The sequence below is a fragment of the Tupaia chinensis genome, unplaced genomic scaffold (assembly GCF_000334495.1).
Source record: "Tupaia chinensis unplaced genomic scaffold, TupChi_1.0 Scaffold000023_1, whole genome shotgun sequence".
In the NCBI taxonomy this organism is placed as follows: domain Eukaryota; kingdom Metazoa; phylum Chordata; class Mammalia; order Scandentia; family Tupaiidae; genus Tupaia; species Tupaia belangeri.
This window is the reverse complement of record NW_006159453.1, coordinates 1,459,100-1,478,039: the sequence shown is the minus strand read 5'-3', so window position 1 is coordinate 1,478,039 and position 18,940 is coordinate 1,459,100. Positions and strand designations below refer to the sequence as shown.

Here is an 18,940-nt window from a genome sequence, read left to right as displayed (position 1 = left end):
TTGCTATAGGGCACGTGCACTCACCAGAGAGAGACAGAGAGACAGAAAGCGAGAAATCACCCCCAAGGGGGGATGGCCACGCCGCAACCCCTTCTCCTCCATTCTCCTCTTGGGATCTTGGGCTCACATGCACACATACCCGGCATGAGTTTTAAGCCACCAGGTCCGGGACATGAACCATGGTCGACTACATGGGAGTCCAGTGACATAGCCATTACGCTAACTGCTGGTCCCCCACTATTACGCATCTTAAAGGTAATGTAGGTAAAATATTTATTATAGTACATGGCATATAATTAGTATTCAGTAGATAGTAATTATATGTAGGGACTGAATATGTGCCACTAAGATTCAGAGATGATATTTTAGTATTTCTCTTACCCATTTTGGTTGATATGTATTGTTTGTGTAATTAAGTCATTAGGCATGAAGGTTTCTTACTAAAAATTTCTGAGTGAAGACCAGCAGGTGGTGTGGTAGTTAAGGACTGGGTCCCACATGGCCCACTACATGATTTGAGTCCCTGACCGGGCTGCTTAAAAAACATGCTGGGGGCCAGCAGGTGGCATGGTGGTTAAGATGCTGGACTCCCAGAAGGCCTGGACCTGATGGCTTGCTGGGACTAGCACATGGCATAATAGTTATGTTGATGAACTCCCGATTCAAGTCTTGAAACTCACGCTAGGTGCATGTGCATGTGTTCACAAGATCCTAACAGAAGAATGGATTGTTGCATAGGCATCCCCCCCCTAGGGGGAGGGGAGGAAGGGTGATTTCTTGCTTTCTGTTTCTCTTTCTCTCTCTCTCTCTGGTGAGAACACACACCTTGTAGTAAAGATCTCTCTCTCTAAAAAGAAAAAATTTTAAAATGTATGCGGGCACATGTCCATGTATGCCCAAGATCCTGAGAGGAAAGCAAAAAAGGTATAGTAGCATAACCATTCGCTTTGGGAGGTGATTTCTTACTTTCCCTTTATTTCTGTCTCTCTCTTCAGTGAGAATAGCAAAAAACTGGGAAAAAAAGATTTTTCTGAGTAAACACAGTTCTCAATCTGAAAACACATTTGGAGATTTAGAAAGAGGAAAAATATGGAAATACAGTAAAAATTTATAAGTGTCTTATATTTTGATAGAATGTTGCCTAGCTCAGCACTGTACTTGAAATCACTTTCACTGAGCTGCATAAACCCACGATAGTACATCACTTTTGTGCTTAAAAGCCTTAAAAAGGAAAAATTAATTATTAAAACGTATGCCTTTTCCTTTGTTGCATTTTTTTTGAATTTATTTATCTACACTCATTCACTATACATCATTACAACTTACAAAATGAGTTTCCCATCCAGAATACCCTGTATATTGGCTCAATCAAGCACATCAACATACGAGTTATCGTCAACAAATAATTTTATTTCTTATTTCCTTTTTTTTTTTTTTTTTTTTTTTTTTTTCCATCTTTGATTCCCTGTCTCTAACCCTCTGCCGTGTCCCACCCTCCCATACTGTCTCTGGTATCCATGGTTGCTTTCTATGTCTTTTCCCCCATTTTATTGATTCACTAATGAACTTAATCTAAATATTTCCAATAGCAAGCACAGCTGATATATACATATCCATGAACACAAGTCTGACTTTAGGCATAAACCTCAGTGAGTAGAATGCACATACTATAAAGTATCACCTAGCTGGGGCTACATAGCTTACTGCAGTCATTAAATATGCATTGTTTTCAATTTCAAGAAAAACAGTTTCCGTGGGTTTTTTTGTCCTGAAACTTTTTTTAAATTAACTTACATTCATCGCCCAAGCATCGTCACAGCATACAAAATGTGATTTCCCATCCAGAATATACTGCATAGTGGCTTAATCATGCATGTTATCATCTATAATTTTCCATTTCTAGTTATATTTACCCCCATGTCTGACCCTCTGTCCTTTCCCACCCTCTTCTCACACTATCTCTGATGTCTACAGTTGTCTTCCATTCCTTTTCCTCCCAAATCTTATTGATCACACAATTTCTTAAATTATCTAACAACTTTCAATAGCAAGTTCAGCTGGTAATTTCAAGAAAAGCAGTTTTGAATTGGTAAGGAAATTTTCTTAAAACTTAAAGCTTGGAAAATTCTGTTCAAATAGTAGGTACGTGAACATATTGACAGCTCAAGACAGGACAGAAAGTCTTTTTTGATTGTTTTGATTTTTAGGTTTTTGCCTATGGCTTGTGCACCCATTGGAGAGAGACTGAGAGAGGGAAAGTGAGAAATCATCCCCCCGAAGGGGGGAATGGCCATGCCACAGTCCCTTCTTTTCCGCTCTCCTCTCAGGATTTTGAGCATGCGCACACACCGGCATGATTTCCTGTCCTGTCCTGTCCTGTCCTGGTTTTTGCCATAGGGTGCATACACTTGCCAGAGAGAGACAGAGACAGTGAAAGAGAAAGTAAGAAGTCCCCTCCCAGGGCAGATGGCCACACTGCAGTCCCCTCTTCTCCATTCTCCTCCTGGGATTTTGGACATGCCTACACACACACCCAGCATGGTTCTCAAGCTGCTAGGTCTGGGACTCGAGCCACTCTCAGCCATGTGGGAGTCCAGCATCTTAACCACTGCCATCGGCCCCACTCCATGTGATTTTCAAACCACTGGGTCCAGTACTTAAATCATAGTGGCCATGTGAGAGTCCACATTAAACACCATGACACCTGCTGGCCCTGTTGGCATGCTGTTTTTTAACTTTTTTATTGAAGTATGCACATATAGTAAATGTACACCTCATCGAATAGTCATATGTGAACACACCCATGTAATCCACTACCCAGAACAACAAATAGATCACCGTGAGTTAACTAGAAACCCTATTCACATCCCTTCCTAATCTTTACCTCTTTCCAAAATTAGTAACTATTAAACTGGCATACATTAGTTTTGCCAGATTTTGAACAGTATGTGTTCTCTGGTATCCAGTTTATTTCATGCACTGTTTTAGTTGTGAGTTATTTGTGTTGCATGTAATTATAGATCAATTGTTCTTTCATTGCTACATGCTATTTTATAAATATACCACAATTTATGCTAATAGGCATTTAGACTTTTTCCCGTGTGGTGCTATTGTGAACAGTGCTGTTAAGAACTTACATATGTCTGTCTTCAGTGTGCATGTATTTTTGAAGTTTATGTATCTAGGACTGAAATTGCTGCCAATTTGCTGCTAATGAATTTTCTGTTTGTTTTGTCAGAAAATTCTCTATTTTCGCTTCTGATATTTTCCTGAGTATTGAATTCCAGACTAGCCATTATTTATTTTCTTTCAACTCATTGAAAATATTATTCTCTTGTCTTTTGACTTCCCTTTCTTTCTTTCTTTTTTTTGGAGAGGTTTTTGCTACAGGGCACGTGAGCTCACCAGAAAGACAGAGACAGAGAGACAGAAAGCAAGAAATCAACCCTTAGGGGGGATGACTATCCTGCAATCCCTTCTCCTCCATTCTCCTCATGTGATCTTGGGCACGCACACACATCCACCCGATCGTCCATTTATTTCTTATTTCTTCTCCTTTGAAGTACTGTTTGTTCTTCCTCTAACTACTTTTAAAATTTTTATATTTGTTTATTGTCAGTGTTATAGTGCTTTGCCTGTGTGTGATTATGTTTGTATGTATTGTTTGGGCTGTTGGGATTCTTGAATTTGTAACTTGACTTTCTTTTTCTCATCAGTTTTAGAGTATTCTCAGTTGTTACCCCATCAGATATTGCTTCTGTCCCATTTTCTGTCTATTCTCTGTCTCATATTACAATTACAGATAAATTACTCTTTTTCACTGTATCCTCTGTCTCTTAAATTGTTTTTGTATTTTGCACTGTGTGTAGGGGGTTACTGTCCCCGTTTCTAGATGTTTTTCTATTCTGTATTCCCCATTTCAGTTTCTACTATGCTATTAAGTCTGTTCTTTTAGCCTTTACTTTTAAGAACTGTGTTTTTCTCAATTGTAGAATTTCATTTTGCTCCTTTATAAACTTTCCAGTTCTCTGTCAAAATTTTCAACCTGGTCATTTTTTATTGAATATACTAAGCATACTTATTATAATGCTGATAACTTAATTATATGAAATCCCTGGAGGCAATTTCTACAGGCTAATGTTTCAGATTTTCATCATATTGTCTCTTACTATTGTTTTTGTGCATGCCACACATTGTATATGAAAAATTACTGGAGGCCCAAGATGGCATTACCTTCCTCTGTAATGAGCTTATGTTTGCTTCTGACGTGATTTGTAGTGGTCCCAAATCACTTTAACCTAATTAGAGATTTAGATAACTTGAAGGGGACCAGCAGTTAGCGTAATGGCTATGTCGCTGGACTCCCACGTAGTTGACCACAGTTCGAGTCCCGGACCCGGTGGCTTAAACTCACGCCGGGCGTGTGTGCATGCGTGCTCAAGATCCCGAGAGGAGAATGAAGGAGAAGGGATTGCAGCGTGGCCATCCCCTCTGGGGGGTGATTTCTCGCTTTTTGTCTCTCTGTCTCTGTCTGTCTGGCAAGTGCACGTGCCCTATAGCAAAAACCTCTCCCCAAAAAAAAGAAAAGATAAAAAGAAAAAAAAGATAACTTGAAGATGGAATACAGTCCCTTTAAGAGCTAGTCTACTAATCTATTTCCTATTTATTCTTTTCCCAGAGGGTGATCTAAGTCCAGATTTCGAGCTTGGGAAGGGTTGCCAATACCTCTTCCTTCTTGGCATGCCTGATACTCTTAATTTATATTAGAAAACTCAGCTCTAAGACTCTAGATTGACTTAATCAGTGCCCTGTTTGTAATTACCTTCTCCAGGATCTCCGCCTACATAATTGGTTACTGCCTTGTTAGCTCTCTGATGCTTATAAACAAATGATTTTTCCGCAGTTGTTTTCAGTTCTCAAAGAGAGTACTGATATCTTGTCTGCTATTTCGAGGAGCAGAATTTCATGTTATATAGCATTTGCTCATTTAAATCTTTTAATCCCCTGTGTTGATAAAGCATTTGGGAATTTACAAAATCCCTTTGTATATATCTTCTTTTATAAACAAGATATTATTAAACATGTGAGAAAACTCAAAAAGAGACCAGATGACTCAAGCAAGTCCACATCAGCCTAACGACTGAACTGATACTCACATTTAAATCTTCTAGTCAGTAATTCTCAAGTCCAGTGTAAGCTCTTGTATTTTAATGTTTTTTTGTTCTAGCTATCAGGAAAACAATGTAAATTCATGATTCTATTTTGCTTTGTTTAAAATGTGATTCAGCATGATCATCCTGCCTTTCCACTGATAGATTCAAGTTCCCAGAACCAGATAAGAAAACGCATCGTACTTGAAAAATTAAGTAAAGTGTAAGTATGTAATAACTTTGTAATATTTTTATATCAACTTGATATTTATAAGTTGATCATTTGTAACTTATTCTTGAATTTTGAACATTTTGAAAAATAATGTGGAGAGTTTACATTTTTTTCACTTGGGAAATTTAGATTTTCTTAAAGATATTTTATCCAGGAAATACTAGATGTTGTGTAGAAGACACAGGGGCACATGGTAAAGAGGAAGGCTGAACTTTTGGGAGTAAAAAACCAAACTGTCTCACTCTAACTTAATAAGCCAGTGAACTCAGGAGAAAAAATGTCAAAGCTAGACCCATTTAAGTATTGATTTATGATGAACGTGTCATATCAGTTTCACATGTGAATGAGAGATTGGTATAAAGTTTTACTAGTCTGTTTATTCATGCTACATACTTATTCATAGAACGGTTTTACACAGCAACTTGAGTGTTTGTTCACCTCAACTCTGCACTTTAGCGTTAAGCTTCTCATAGTGGAAATTGTTCTTGTTATTAACCCAGTCATAAAAATAACATTTAAAAATTTCTATCCTGTTTCTCTTTCAAAAGAAGTGTGAAATCATTTTTCCAGAGGTGGCAAGACTATCTTGAACTTTTCAGTCTGTGAATTTTTCTTGAACAGGAAATATGGAAAGGTGTGTCAATCATTACTTAAGGTGTTGTAAATAGGCAGAAGCCTTAATTTTGTAGCAATTTCAAAATAAGAAAATTCTAGGGACCAGCAGTTAGCGTAACGGCTATGTCGCTGGACTCCCACGATGTGGTTCGCATCCTGGACCCAGTGGCTTAAAATTCATGCCGGGCGCATGTCCGTGCGTGCCCAAGATCCCGAGAGGAGAATGGAGGAGAAGGGATTGCAGCATGGCCATCCCCCCTGGGGGGTGATTTCTCGCTTTCTGTCTCTATGTCTCTCTGTCTGTCTGGCGAGCGCACACGCCCTATAGCAAAAACCTCCCAAAAAAATAAATTCTATGTTCTGGAAATCTCAATATTTTGTACAGCTCAAGTATAAAGCATTACTTATAATGGGATAGGAGGGATGATTATTTTACTTTAAAATATATATTTCAAAGCAACAATTGAAATCATTTTGATTGGTTCGGTATCTTGATTTAGTCCTGTAATTTAAAAAAAAAAAAAGATTGAGGAAGAACTAACTCCTCTAATTTTAAAATTTTAAATAAATATTTAATATTTATTAAGTGCCTGCTCCATGTTAGGTTCTTTGTATATAATTAATTTGTTATCTGTCTTCATAATCATACATTTTTTTGGTCATATGTTAGTTTAAAAATAGTATAAGGGGCCAGTAGATAGCATAGCAGTTATGTCATTGGATTGCCACATGGTCAGCCACAGTTCGAGTCCCGGACCTGGTGGCTTGAAACACACAGGGCACATGTGCGTGCATATCCAAAATCCCGGGAGGAGAAGGGATTGTAGCATGGCCATCCCCTCGAGGGGTGATTTTTCACTTTCCCTCTCACTGTCTCTGTTTCTAGCAAGTGCACATTCTGTAAGGCAAAAACCTCTACCAAAAAAAAAAAAGTAAAAGTCACCATATGTCAGATTCTTAGGGTAAGAAAATAACTTTCTTGACTTCAGTTACATAGGTTTTTAAAGTTGAGGTGGGGGGCAGCAGGTGGCGAGGTGGTTAAGGCACTGGACTATCACATGGCCAGCCACAGTTCAAGTCCTGGACCTGTGGCTTGCTCTCTCACTTGCTCATACACGCTCTCTCTTTCTCTCTCTTCTCCCTCTCTGGCGAGCGCACGTACCCTATGGCAATTTAAAAATAATAATAATAATTAGTAAAATTAAAACTAAAAGAAAGTAAGTTGAAGTGGATTAACATGTATTCAATAGATAGAGATTTAGGTAGAAATAGTTTTCTAGACTTTTTAGGTAATGAAAGTATCCAGTTTTAAATGAAAGACTTGTAGGCATGTCATTGAAAGTACTCTGAAGACACCAAAGGGAACCCTGATAGTAGACCAAATTATGGATATTTACACAAGAACCACATTTGAGAAGGAGTGTATGAAATTATTTAAAGAAAAAGGACAGTGGGACCAGAAGTTAGTGTAATGGCTATGTCACCAAACTCCCATGTAGTCGACTATGGTTCAAGTCCCAGACCCTGTGGCTTAAACTCACGCCAGGCACTTGTGCGTGTGTGCCCAAGATCTTGAGAGGAGAATGGAGAAAAAGGGATTGCGGCATGGCCATCCCCCCTGGGGGGGTGATTTCTCACTTTCTGTCAAGCACACGCACCTTGTAGCAAAAGCCTCTCAAAAAAAGAAAAAGAAAGAAAAGAAAAAGGATAGTGAACATTGAAACAAAACTGTATGGTGATGGGGATTTTTTGTTTATTAAAGCAGTAGGGTTTTCTCATTATAAAAGTAACTCCTGATAGAATTTTTATTTTAAGTAAAGAAAACTTTAAAGGTAACATCTGAAAACAATTTTTAATTTCCCATTTTAACAAACTAGTTGTAAAAGTGTATTTTAAAAGATAATCTGAGGAAATATGTGCTTAGCTATTGAGTTCATTTGGTTAGGTATCATTTTATTGTGGTTGTGTTTATAGATACAAATGGAAATAAGAGTCAATGTCATGATGCTAGGGATTTACTTTAAAATGCTATCACAAAAAAAGGAAGGAAGGAAAATTTAAGCAAATGTAGCAAATACTTAGAGGTTGAATCTGAAAATGGATACATGAGGTTACTGCTATTATTCTCTTTTTTGAACTATGTTTGAAACTTCCATAATAAGAAATTTTTAAATTTTTTTAAAAATTATTTATTTCCATTTGTTATTATCTTTTTTTTTTAATTTAACGAAACAGAGAGAGAGAGAGGGAGAGAGAGAGAGAGAGAAAGGGAAAGCGAGAAAGCAAGCTACCAGGTCTGGGACTCAAACAGCAGTCAGCCATGTGGGAATCCAGCACCTTTAGCCACCATGCCACATGCCAGCCCCTATACTAAGAATTTTTTAATTAATATATGAATATTACAGAATATTCAAGCAGTACAAAATGATATAAAGAAGGAAGTGAAAAACTACTATAATTTCACCACTCAGTGACAACCATTATTAGTACTTTGATGTTTATTCTTGATATATTTGATATGTAGGATATATTTATGTTCAAACTCCTTGGTTCCCTTTAATATAGGATAAACCTACAATGAAGGAAATGCAAGAGGACATCAAAAAGTTCGTAGAAAAAATTGATTAAAAATATAAATTTTATTTCTCAACATAAGGTTCATCAGGTTCCAAAAACTTTTGTAAGCAATGATGCCAGTGATATAGTTCATACCTAAAAATCTGAGGGTCTTAGGAATGTAACTATACTAATTCAGTCTTTTGTATATTATTTACTATAGAAAAGTGGATTCCCTTTTAAAGATTTTTAAGATTAGGAAAAGTCATGGAGTTGACACATGGTGTGGTGGTTAAGGGCGCTGGACTCCCATATGGCCAACCACAGTTTGAGACCTGAACCTGGCAGCTTGCTCGTTCTCTCTCACACACACACACTCACTCTGTCCCTCTCTGGTCAAATTAAACAAATAAATACATAAGTAAAGTAATTATTTTTAAAAAAATGATTAGGAAAAGTCAGATGAAGCCACATTAGGACTGTAAGTTTGGATGCTTAATAATCTCCCATCAAAACACTCACAAAGTTGCCTTTGTTTGATGAGAGGAATGAGTAGGAAAATTATTGTGGAGAAGGACTCTGGTGAAGTTTTCCCGAGTATTTTTCTACTAAAGTTCAGCTAACTTTCTAAAAACATTCTCATTATAAGCAGATGGTAATGTTCTTTGGCCCTCTAGAAAGTCGACCATCAAAATGCTCTTAATAATCTCCCATCAAAACACTCACAAACATGCCTTTGATGAGAGGAATGAGTAGGAAAATTATTGTGGAGAAGGACTCTGGTGAAGTTTTCCCGAGTATTTTTCTACTAAAGTTCAGCTAACTTTCTAAAAACATTCTCATTATAAGCAGATGGTAATGTTCTTTGGCCCTCTAGAAAGTCGACCATCAAAATGCTTTGAGCATCTGAAAAAACTGTTACCTGCAGGTGGCATGATGGTTAAGGTGCTGTGCACCCATGGCCAAACAGTTTGAGAAAGGAAGGGAAAATGAAGCAAATGTAGTAAAATATTGGAAGGTTGAATCTGAAAATAGATACATGAGGTTATTGCTCATGTCAGCCTTGACCCAGCGGTTTGACTGTCACACTGGGCACACGCGCATGTGTGCTTAAAGTCCCAAAAAGAATGACGGAGAAAGGATTGTGCCCTGGCCATCCCCACTGAGGAGTGAGTTCTCACTTTCCCTCTCTCTGTCTTTCTCCATGAGCATATGCACCGAAGGCAGAAGCCTAAAAACAAAGCCCAAGAAAAACCTATTGTGACCTTTGCACTAGACTAGTCTGATTGCTTTGACTGGACTACTTCTACCTCTTGGAAGCCATTGCTTTGTGCTTTGTCTTCGAGATCATACTGATAAATCCATATTTCATCTCCTGTTCCAGTTCTTCAAAGAAATGCTTCAGAATCAGATCTTTTGTAAATTTTCCATTGAAAGCTCTACTCACCTGTAGCTGATCTGAGCACAATTTTGGCATCCATTGAGCAGAAAATTTACTCACTTTTAGCTTTTCAGTCATAATTGCTTAAGATGAACCAGTTGAGATATCTGTGGTGTCGGCTATTTTTTCTGCCATTAATTGCTGGTCCCCTTCAGTTAGGGCACAAGCAAGATTCATTTTTGCCTTGCAGGTTTATGTGGATGGCCTGCAACATCTTCAACATTATCTTTACCTTCTTAAAATTAGTTATCAATTTGAAAACTGCTGATTTCTTTGAATTCTTGTCTCCATACACTGTCTCTAAAGCCTCAGTGATCTCACCATTCTCTCACCCAAGCTTCACTATCAATTCAGTGTTCTTCAGTTTTAACAGAATTCAAGTTGCTCTGATAGGGGCTCTTTCAAGTTGTCTTACCCCTCTTAGTACCTCAAACTAGATCCTGTTTAGAATTGTTTTAATAGTACAAGTTTATTATGGTGCAGAAAAATTTGAAATCTGTGCACAGGTTTTTATAGTACACATTTACCATGAACTTTTTGAAGACCTTCCTGCATGTCTTTGATACCTGATATGCATTATATACACAATAGCATTGTATAACATTTGTTTTCTTAATAAAAATGGGATAATATTATTTATACATTTTTTATTTAACATTTATCATGACTATTTTCCCACATTAAAAATATTCTCATTATTTTTTAAGGGTTCTATTATGTTCTATTAAATAGGTATATCATAAATTATTTAACAGATCTTCTATTGGTAAATATTGTTTCCAGTTTTTCATTACTAAAATATTTCTGCAACAGATTTTTTTTTTTATGTTTACCTGATTTTTTTTAAAAAGAATTTATTTATTTTTAATTTTTACTGTAGGGCACATGCACTCACCAGAGAGAGAGGGAAAGTGAGAAAGCAAGCTGACAAGTCTGGGACTCAAACAACAGCTGACTATGTGGGGGTGATTTCTCACTTTCCCTCTTTGTGTCTCTCTCTCTGGCAAGTACACATGCCCTATGAGAAACACCTCAAAAAAAAGTTAATATGTATTGTCAAATTGTTTACTAAAAACATACTAATTTTCATTCCCAACATGAGAATTTGATAAGCTGAAATATACAGAATATACAAAATTCCTCAGTTTGACCATTTAGGGTACAGTCCAATAGCCTTGTGTTCTTTCCATCTTGGTCTAATATCTAAAAGTAAACAGGTAGGGAAAACTAGGGACAAGAATATAGACTGAAGCCAAAATGACTTTGCATTTGAGTGTTTCACCCTCTGTAACATAGACTGCAAGATGGAATGTGCTCATACTGGGACCAGCAGTTAGCATAATGGCTATGTCGCTGGACTCCCATGTAGTTGACCACGGTTGGCGTCCCGGACCTGGTGGCTTAAACTCACGCTGGGCATGTGTGCGTGTGTGCCCAGGATCCTGAGAGGAGAATGGAGGAGAAGGGATTGCGGTATGGCCATCCCCCCTGGGGGGTGATTTCTCGCTTTCTATCTCTCTGTCTCTGTCTGTCTGGCGAGTGCACGCGCCCTATAGCAAAAAAAATAAAAATAAAAATAAAAAGATGGAATGTGGAGATACTAAAAAATGTTTCCTTGTGCTTCTGACCAGTCATAACTTGTTTTTTTAAAATCATGACTTGGGACCAAAAGATGGTGTATTAGTTACATCACTGGGCTCCCATTTGGCCACTGTGGTTAGAGTCCTGGACCTGCTGGCTTGGAAATCACGCTGGGCACATGTATGTGTGTGCCCATGATCCTGGGAGGAGAATGGAGACGGAATTGTGGTGTGGCCATCCTCCCTGGGGTGTGGTTTCTTGCTTTTCCTCTCACTATGTCAGACAGAGTGCACATGCCCTAAGGCAAAAACCTCTAGTTTTATATATATATGTATGTGTGTGTGTATATATGAATAATCCAGACTTTGGTATGACTCAAACCAAGAAAAATATAAAAGAGAATACAACTTTAAAGAAATGTGATGTTCTCTTTTCAGATTGCCTGGACTTTTGGGTCCTCTTCAGATTACATTAGGAGATATTTCCACAGAGCTTAAAAATCTTGTCCGAACTTTCAGGTTAGTTATAATACTAAGATTCTCTTTCTCTATTATTTTGACTATATTGATTGCCTTGCAGAATCCATAGACTAAGTTATGAAGAAAGTGATGTATACCTTCAGTGTCTTAGATCTAAGTTACATTGCTCTATCTTCTCCTCTACTAACATTATTTCTGTGTTTTATGAATATCACCCCCTATTTGCTCACACTTTAATAACACATCAGAGTTTATTTATGGAATAGCTTAAAATTAAAGAGGGAAATTACGACACAAAGCCAGTAACACTGTGGATTTTAACTCAGTAGTAAATGTCAGATGACCAGCACTGTGCTAGGCACCAGGGATGATACGAAGGAAGTGGGATATATATATTAATAAATAAAATCATGATTGTCTCTGCCTAAGTGCTGTCATGGCCTTTGAATAATCCAGACTTTGGTATGACTCAAACAGTGGTGATATATAATTAAATTTTATCTTTAAAGAAATGTGATGTTCTCTTTTCAGATTGCCTGGACTTTTGGGTCCTCTTCAGATTACATTAGGAGATATTTCCACAGAGCTTAAAAATCTTGTCCGAACTTTCAGGTTAGTTATAATACTAAGATTTTCTTTCTCTATTATTTTGACTATATTGATTGCCTTGCAGAATCCATAGACTAAGTTATGAAGAAAGTGATGTATACCTTCAGTGTCTTAGATCTAAGTTACATTGCTCTATCTTCTCCTCTACTAACATTATTTCTGTGTTTTATGAATATCACCCCCTATTTGCTCACACTTTAATAACACATCAGAGTTTATTTATGGAATAGCTTAAAATTAAAGAGGGAAATTACGACACAAAGCCAGTAACACTGTGGATTTTAACTCAGTAGTAAATGTCAGATGACCAGCACTGTGCTAGGCACCAGGGATGATACGAAGGAAGTGGGATGCATACTCTCAAGGAAGAGCTTTCCCGTGAAAAGATCAGATGCACACGAAGAACAAGACAAGACTTTGGGTAGGAATATATCTAGGATTCATAGTTTAAGACAGTTCTTAAAAATACTTAGCTTAGCTACTGAAAAGAACCATGTGTAAGACTTTACACTTAAATATTTTGCCTTTTTCAGACTCAAAACTGTCTTAAAGCATTCTTTTTAGAGTTTTGTGAAGTTTGACTAAAGAAAATGTGTTTAGGTTACATCATTTTTTTCCTAACAGTTTTGTCTTACACTTTATTATTATTATATCTTGATTAGAATTTTGGATTATATATGTTTATGTAATTTAAACATTTTTCCAACCTTTTGAGGTTACATTTTTTTAAATTCATCATCACAAGATGTGAAGAATATCTCAGTAAGACTTGTTCTTGAAAGATATATGACTTAAGTGGAAATAAATCACTACAATTTTAATATGGCTGTTTTTGTTTTAAGTTCAGGAATATCAGAAATGATCCCGAGACTGGTGTAGGCCTTTGGAAGATTAAGTTAATGCTTTGCCAGAAAAGAGTTTGGGCCAAGTAAGGCCAAAGCTGAACTTCTCTATATCCCTGTTAGGTAAAGAGAATCAGTAAGTTTTTGAGATGCTCTATCTTACACCTACCACAGAATCATGGGGAGAAAGTGTGTAACAACTGTCTGCCCTGGTGATTAAGTTTGAATAGATATACACAATGTGAAAATGGTGAAGTTTAAGATTTGTTCAGGATTTATCAGGGAGTGAAAACATTATAAGCACAAAGTTGAGTTAAAGAAGACAAATAACAGGTGCTGCTCTTTGTTTTGTTGATTTTTAATTGTCTAACCATTCAGCTTTCTGCATTCAGTGCTTGCTCAATCTCCATTCTGAGCAAACTGATAAAGTCACTGAAGAGTATCTATCAGAAGAGATAATAGAATAATGTCCGATCTGATCTTGAGCTACACATTTTTTTTATTTACCATGCTCATCTAGAATAGATTAACTAGCAATTTAATTTATTTTGACTATATTTCCTAGAGCAATTTTTTCTGCAGATCTGATTGGAGATAGATAGATAGATAGATAGATAGATAGATAGATAGATAGATAGATAGAGATATTTTAGAGAGAGATTTTTTTGCTACAGAGCACATGCACTAGCTGGAGAGACAGGGAGAGACAGAAAGTGAAAAATCACCCCCCAGAGGTGATGCCACAATCCCTTCTCCTCCATTTTTCTTTCAGGATTTTGGGCACGCATGCACACGTGCCCTGTGAGTTTTAAGCCACTGGGTCCATGACTCAGACCATTGTCAACTACATCAGAGTCCAGCTACATGATCATTATGCCATCTGCTGGTCCCAGGGTGTCGATTTTTAAAAAACCTATTCTGAGGTTCTCAGAACTTACTACAAGCACATGGGGGAAAAATAAGACACTTATTATAATTAGTGAGATTTGTTCAAATTTAGGTACTGATTTAAATCACCTGGGGATCCTTAAGACCTTGACAATGTGGGTCCACCCTTACAAATCATAATAGACAGTTTGGGTTTAGGTGTTTATATGGTAGACTACTCATGTTTCAGAGAAAGTCTCTGGTTTTTTCTCAGCCTCTAGCTTCCCAGAATCTTGGGAGCCTACACACACACACAGCATGTTTTCATGGATCTGAGCCAGCAGTCAGCCATAAGACTTGCAGCCTTTCTGGGCACCTGTGTTACTGCTATTCCATAGCGGTTGGGCCTTAAAGAAAGTTTTAATTGTCTAATTTAGTAAGAAAGTGACCAGATGGGGGACCAGCAGATGGAGTATTAGTTACATCTCTGGACTCCCATGTAGTCGACCGCAGTTTAAGTCCCTGATCCGGCAACTTAAGCTCACTCCAGGTGCATGTGCATGCGTGCCCAAAATCCCTAGAGAAGAATGGAGGAGAAGGGATTGTGGCCATCCCCCTTAGAGGGGTGATTTCTCACTTTCTGTTTCTCTGTGTCTCCAGCAAGCACACATGGTCTATAGCAAAAATCTCTCTAAAAGAAAAAAAAGTGACTAGGTGGAAGGCTAGTACAGAAGACACAGACTTTCCATACTAAAGCAAGAGACCTTAAAGGCAGTAGAAGAAATTGCCTTTATTCTCCTCTCTTATAACTTTTCTTTGAGGGAATGAATTTACTCCTTTAATCAACAAATGTTTTCAAATTCCTGTTAAATGTCGGGCCCTGCACATACTGGGATATAATTTCTACCTTAAGCATTTACTATTTGTTATGGAAGACAGTTATTAAATAGTTACATACGCACTGTTATATACTTGAAATTTGTTAAATTATGTGTTCTCACCTCCACACATACACACAGAATGGTAACTGAGGTGATAGATGTATTAATTAGCCTGATTGTGATCAGCATTTCACAGTGGAGGCATATTTCAGTTTACATTGTACAACTTAAATGCATATCATTTTTATTTAGTTATACCTCAGAGCTGGAAAATAAAGTAGTTACAGGTGTAACTCATTGTTCTTCAGTCCTGTAACGGCTAGCTAGCAGACTAGAGATGACAGCACTCTAATATCTTTTTCCTTTTATGTTTATAAACTATATTCATCTTTTTTCTGTCATTCCTACCATGTAACTGTTAAATCCCTTTCAGTTACTTTCTATATTATTTACATTAAATTAAAACCTAGATGAAATAATGTCTGAGGTTTGTTTCACAAATTATCTAGGTTAAGGATGGTGTTGAATATGGGGTGGTATATATAAAACACAACTGGTCAGGCATTGATAATTGATGTTTGTGACATAATATAAACTCACAGGAGGTTTATATTATATTCTAACTACTTTTATATGTGTTTGAAATTTAATAAAATCCGGAAGAAATAGGCTCAAAATATGCATTATTTTGATAGGAGATATTATAGAATTCTGTTCTAAAAGCCTGATGTTAAATTTTTTGTTAATTTTTAATCTTTAGTACTTGTCAAAGACTATAGCTTTAATAAAATTGCCTTAATTGCCTTTGTTACCTTTTAGAAAAAGGCTTAGGGTACATGGTGACTTCTGGTACAATAACTGATTTGGGGTCTTCACATCCTCACAATACAACTTCAGCCAGGGTTTCTAGGTGAAGCCTCTGGAAAAAATGCTATTGATGACAGTGACTGATGTTCAGAAGGCTTTTCAATCAATACTGACAGTAGGGAAGAGTGGACATAAATAACCATATCCTTCTCTTTGAAATGCTAATCAATAATAGGAACTTGTAGAACAGTGATTCTCCAGCCAGTTGTGCATCCAAATTACCTGGGGAGCTTTTAACAACTACAGATGTCTGGCCCCACCCCTGGAGACCAAGTTTCATTTGGTTAGGGTTGGGCCCAGACATTAGTGTTTTTTAAAAGCCCCCCAGGTGATTCTAATGTACAGTCAGAGTTGAGAGAGCCTATTTTAGAATCCGAACATAAAGCAGCTTTTTCAGCTCTTTGAAGAATCTTTCCCCGGTGAATAGAGCTGTCCTTTCCACTGAATTGCATCACAGTCTGTTATCTTCAGTGTTACTGTTGGTTTAGCTGTTATGGTAATTCCATCAGAAACTGCTTGGCCAAGGATTCATTATTAACAATGTTGAATCAGGATACTTTCCTAAATCAGATTTGAGTTAAAATTACATTTTGATACAAAAGTCCTTTTTTACTTTCATCAGTGATGAATCAAAGTATTTTTCTAAATCTGCATTGAACTTCAAACTATATTTTGAAAAGGTGCTTTTAAAATATTTCCCGTTAAGGACCAGCAGTTAGCGTAATGGCTATGTCGCTGGACTCCCATGTAGTCGACCGCGGTTCGAGTCCCGGGCCCGGTGGCTTAAACTCACGCCGGGCATGTGTGCATGCGTGCCCAAGATCCCAAGAGGAGAATGGAGGAGAAGGGATTGTGGCATGGCCATCCCCCCTAGGGGGTGATTTCTCTCTTCCTGTCTCTCTGTCTCTCTCTGTTTTTCCAGCAAGCACACACACCCTATAGCAAAAACCTCTCAAAAAAAAAAAAAAATTCCTGTTAAACATTACTGTTTTTAGTTTTGAATTGCCGTTCAGACAAAGGTAAGTATATTCATTTAGCATCAGTGCTAGAGATCATTGTGACTCAGCAAAAGCAAAAAGATGAAAACTAGCAATATTTTGCAGTTCTACTGCTAGAAGTACTTCGAAGTGAAAGTACTCCTTTTATTTGTGTTTTCTTCAGTGCCTGAAACAGTGGGATAGAGCACTCAGTCACTCAATGCATTTTTTATCTGAATGAGTTAATGAATTTATGAAATCTTAAATCTCTTTACCCTGGGTGATTTGAGTATAATAGAAAAGGAAAATGTGTATACCTGTCATATTTTTCTTACAAATTTTTACCCTTTGAGTTCTTTAGTTAGGTGTTACATTCTGTTTTGGTTGCCACAGGTACAGCAGTTACCAAAATGGACTTCCCCCAAAAGAATCTTATAGAATTTACATTCTTTTACAAAAATCTTTCTTAAAACACCCAAGAGGAGAAGGGATCGTGGCGTAGCTATCCCCCTGGGAGATGATTTCTCACTTTCCCTCTCTGTATCTCTCTCTCTTCTCTGACAAGTGCATGTACCCTATGACAAAAACCTAAAAAAAAAGAGAGAGAGAGAGAGAGAGAGAAAAGAGATTTGGTCAGAGAAGTATATACAGGCCTTATACCCATGGTATTTATTGGGCTTTTATTCTGAGAGAAATGGAGAGTGGTTGAGGGGTTCTGAACAAAGGAATGGAATGATCTAACATTTATTTTATTTTTTCGAGAGATTTTTTTGCTGTCAGATATGTGCACTCATCATAGAGACAGACAGAAAGCGAGATATCACACACACACACACACACACACACACACACACACCCAGGGGAGAATGACCACACTGCAATCCCTTCTCCTTCATTCTCCTCTCAGGATTTTGAGCATGCATGCATACATGCCTGGCATGAGTTTCAAGCCTCTGGGTCTGGGACTCGAACCACGGTCGACTATGTGGGAGTCTAGCGCCTTAACCACTATGCCACCTGCTGACCCCAATATATATATCAGTTTGGCTGCTGAGTTGAGAATTACATTAGATGAGCAGAATCAGTGAGACCAATTAGGCTGCTTTGGTAATCTGGGCAAGAAATGGTGTGGACCAAAGAGAAAACAGTGGAGGAAATAAGGAGTGATTGGGACTAGCAGGTGACCTTGTGGTTCCTTAACCACAAGGAGGCTGGATCCACAGAGCCAGCTGCACTGTGGCTGGACCCAGCACTTGAAAAACAGGCATATGTGCACGCATGCCCCAAGTCCCAAGAGAATGGAGTGTAAAGGATTGCAACATAGCCATCCCCTCTGGGATGTGATATCTCACTTTCTTCCTCTTTCTCTTGCTGTTTCTCTCGCTCTGTTTCTCTCCCTCCTCCTCTCTCTCCAGCGAGCACATGCTCTCCATAGGAAAAACTTGGAGGGGGGAGGAGAAATGATCAGATTCTCTTTTGATGGTAGAACCTATTTGGCTCTAGACATGGGATGAGAAAAGAGGTTAAGCACAGGATTTTTTTGGCTTACACTACTGGATTCTAGTAGGATAGGGTAACATTTTACTGAGATGGAGATGTTTTCAGAAGGACCCAGTTCTGGTAGAAAAGATGAAAAATTAAATTTTGGCTGTAGCGGATTTTGAGATACCTATCAGACATCCATGTAGATATCAAGTAGACCATTAAATATAGAAGTCTAGAATTCAAGAATGAGGATAATTTGTGAGTTGCAAAACATTTATCTAACATTTAAAGCTATGACTTTGGAAGGTGTCACCAAGGAAAAGAGAGTCTCTAGAAGACAAAAGAGACATAAGGGCAG

At 37.7% G+C, this 18,940-nt stretch overlaps 1 protein-coding gene across 4 annotated transcripts in view; it reads left to right on the top strand.

Moving 5' to 3' along the window:
* The window catches only part of RPAP2 (RNA polymerase II associated protein 2), a 94,437-nt gene that overhangs the window by 32,907 nt on the left and 42,590 nt on the right, over positions 1–18,940 (top strand). For 3 of the 4 annotated variants that reach the window (XM_006140149.3, XM_006140150.3, XM_014586601.2), the window contains exons 9-10: positions 5,288–5,373; positions 12,013–12,093. In XM_006140149.3, the coding sequence (XP_006140211.1) occupies positions 5,288–5,373; positions 12,013–12,093 (167 nt within the window). The remainder of the gene's footprint in view (positions 1–5,287; positions 5,374–12,012; positions 12,094–18,940) is intronic. The other variant, XM_027770467.1, reaches the window with a different exon arrangement.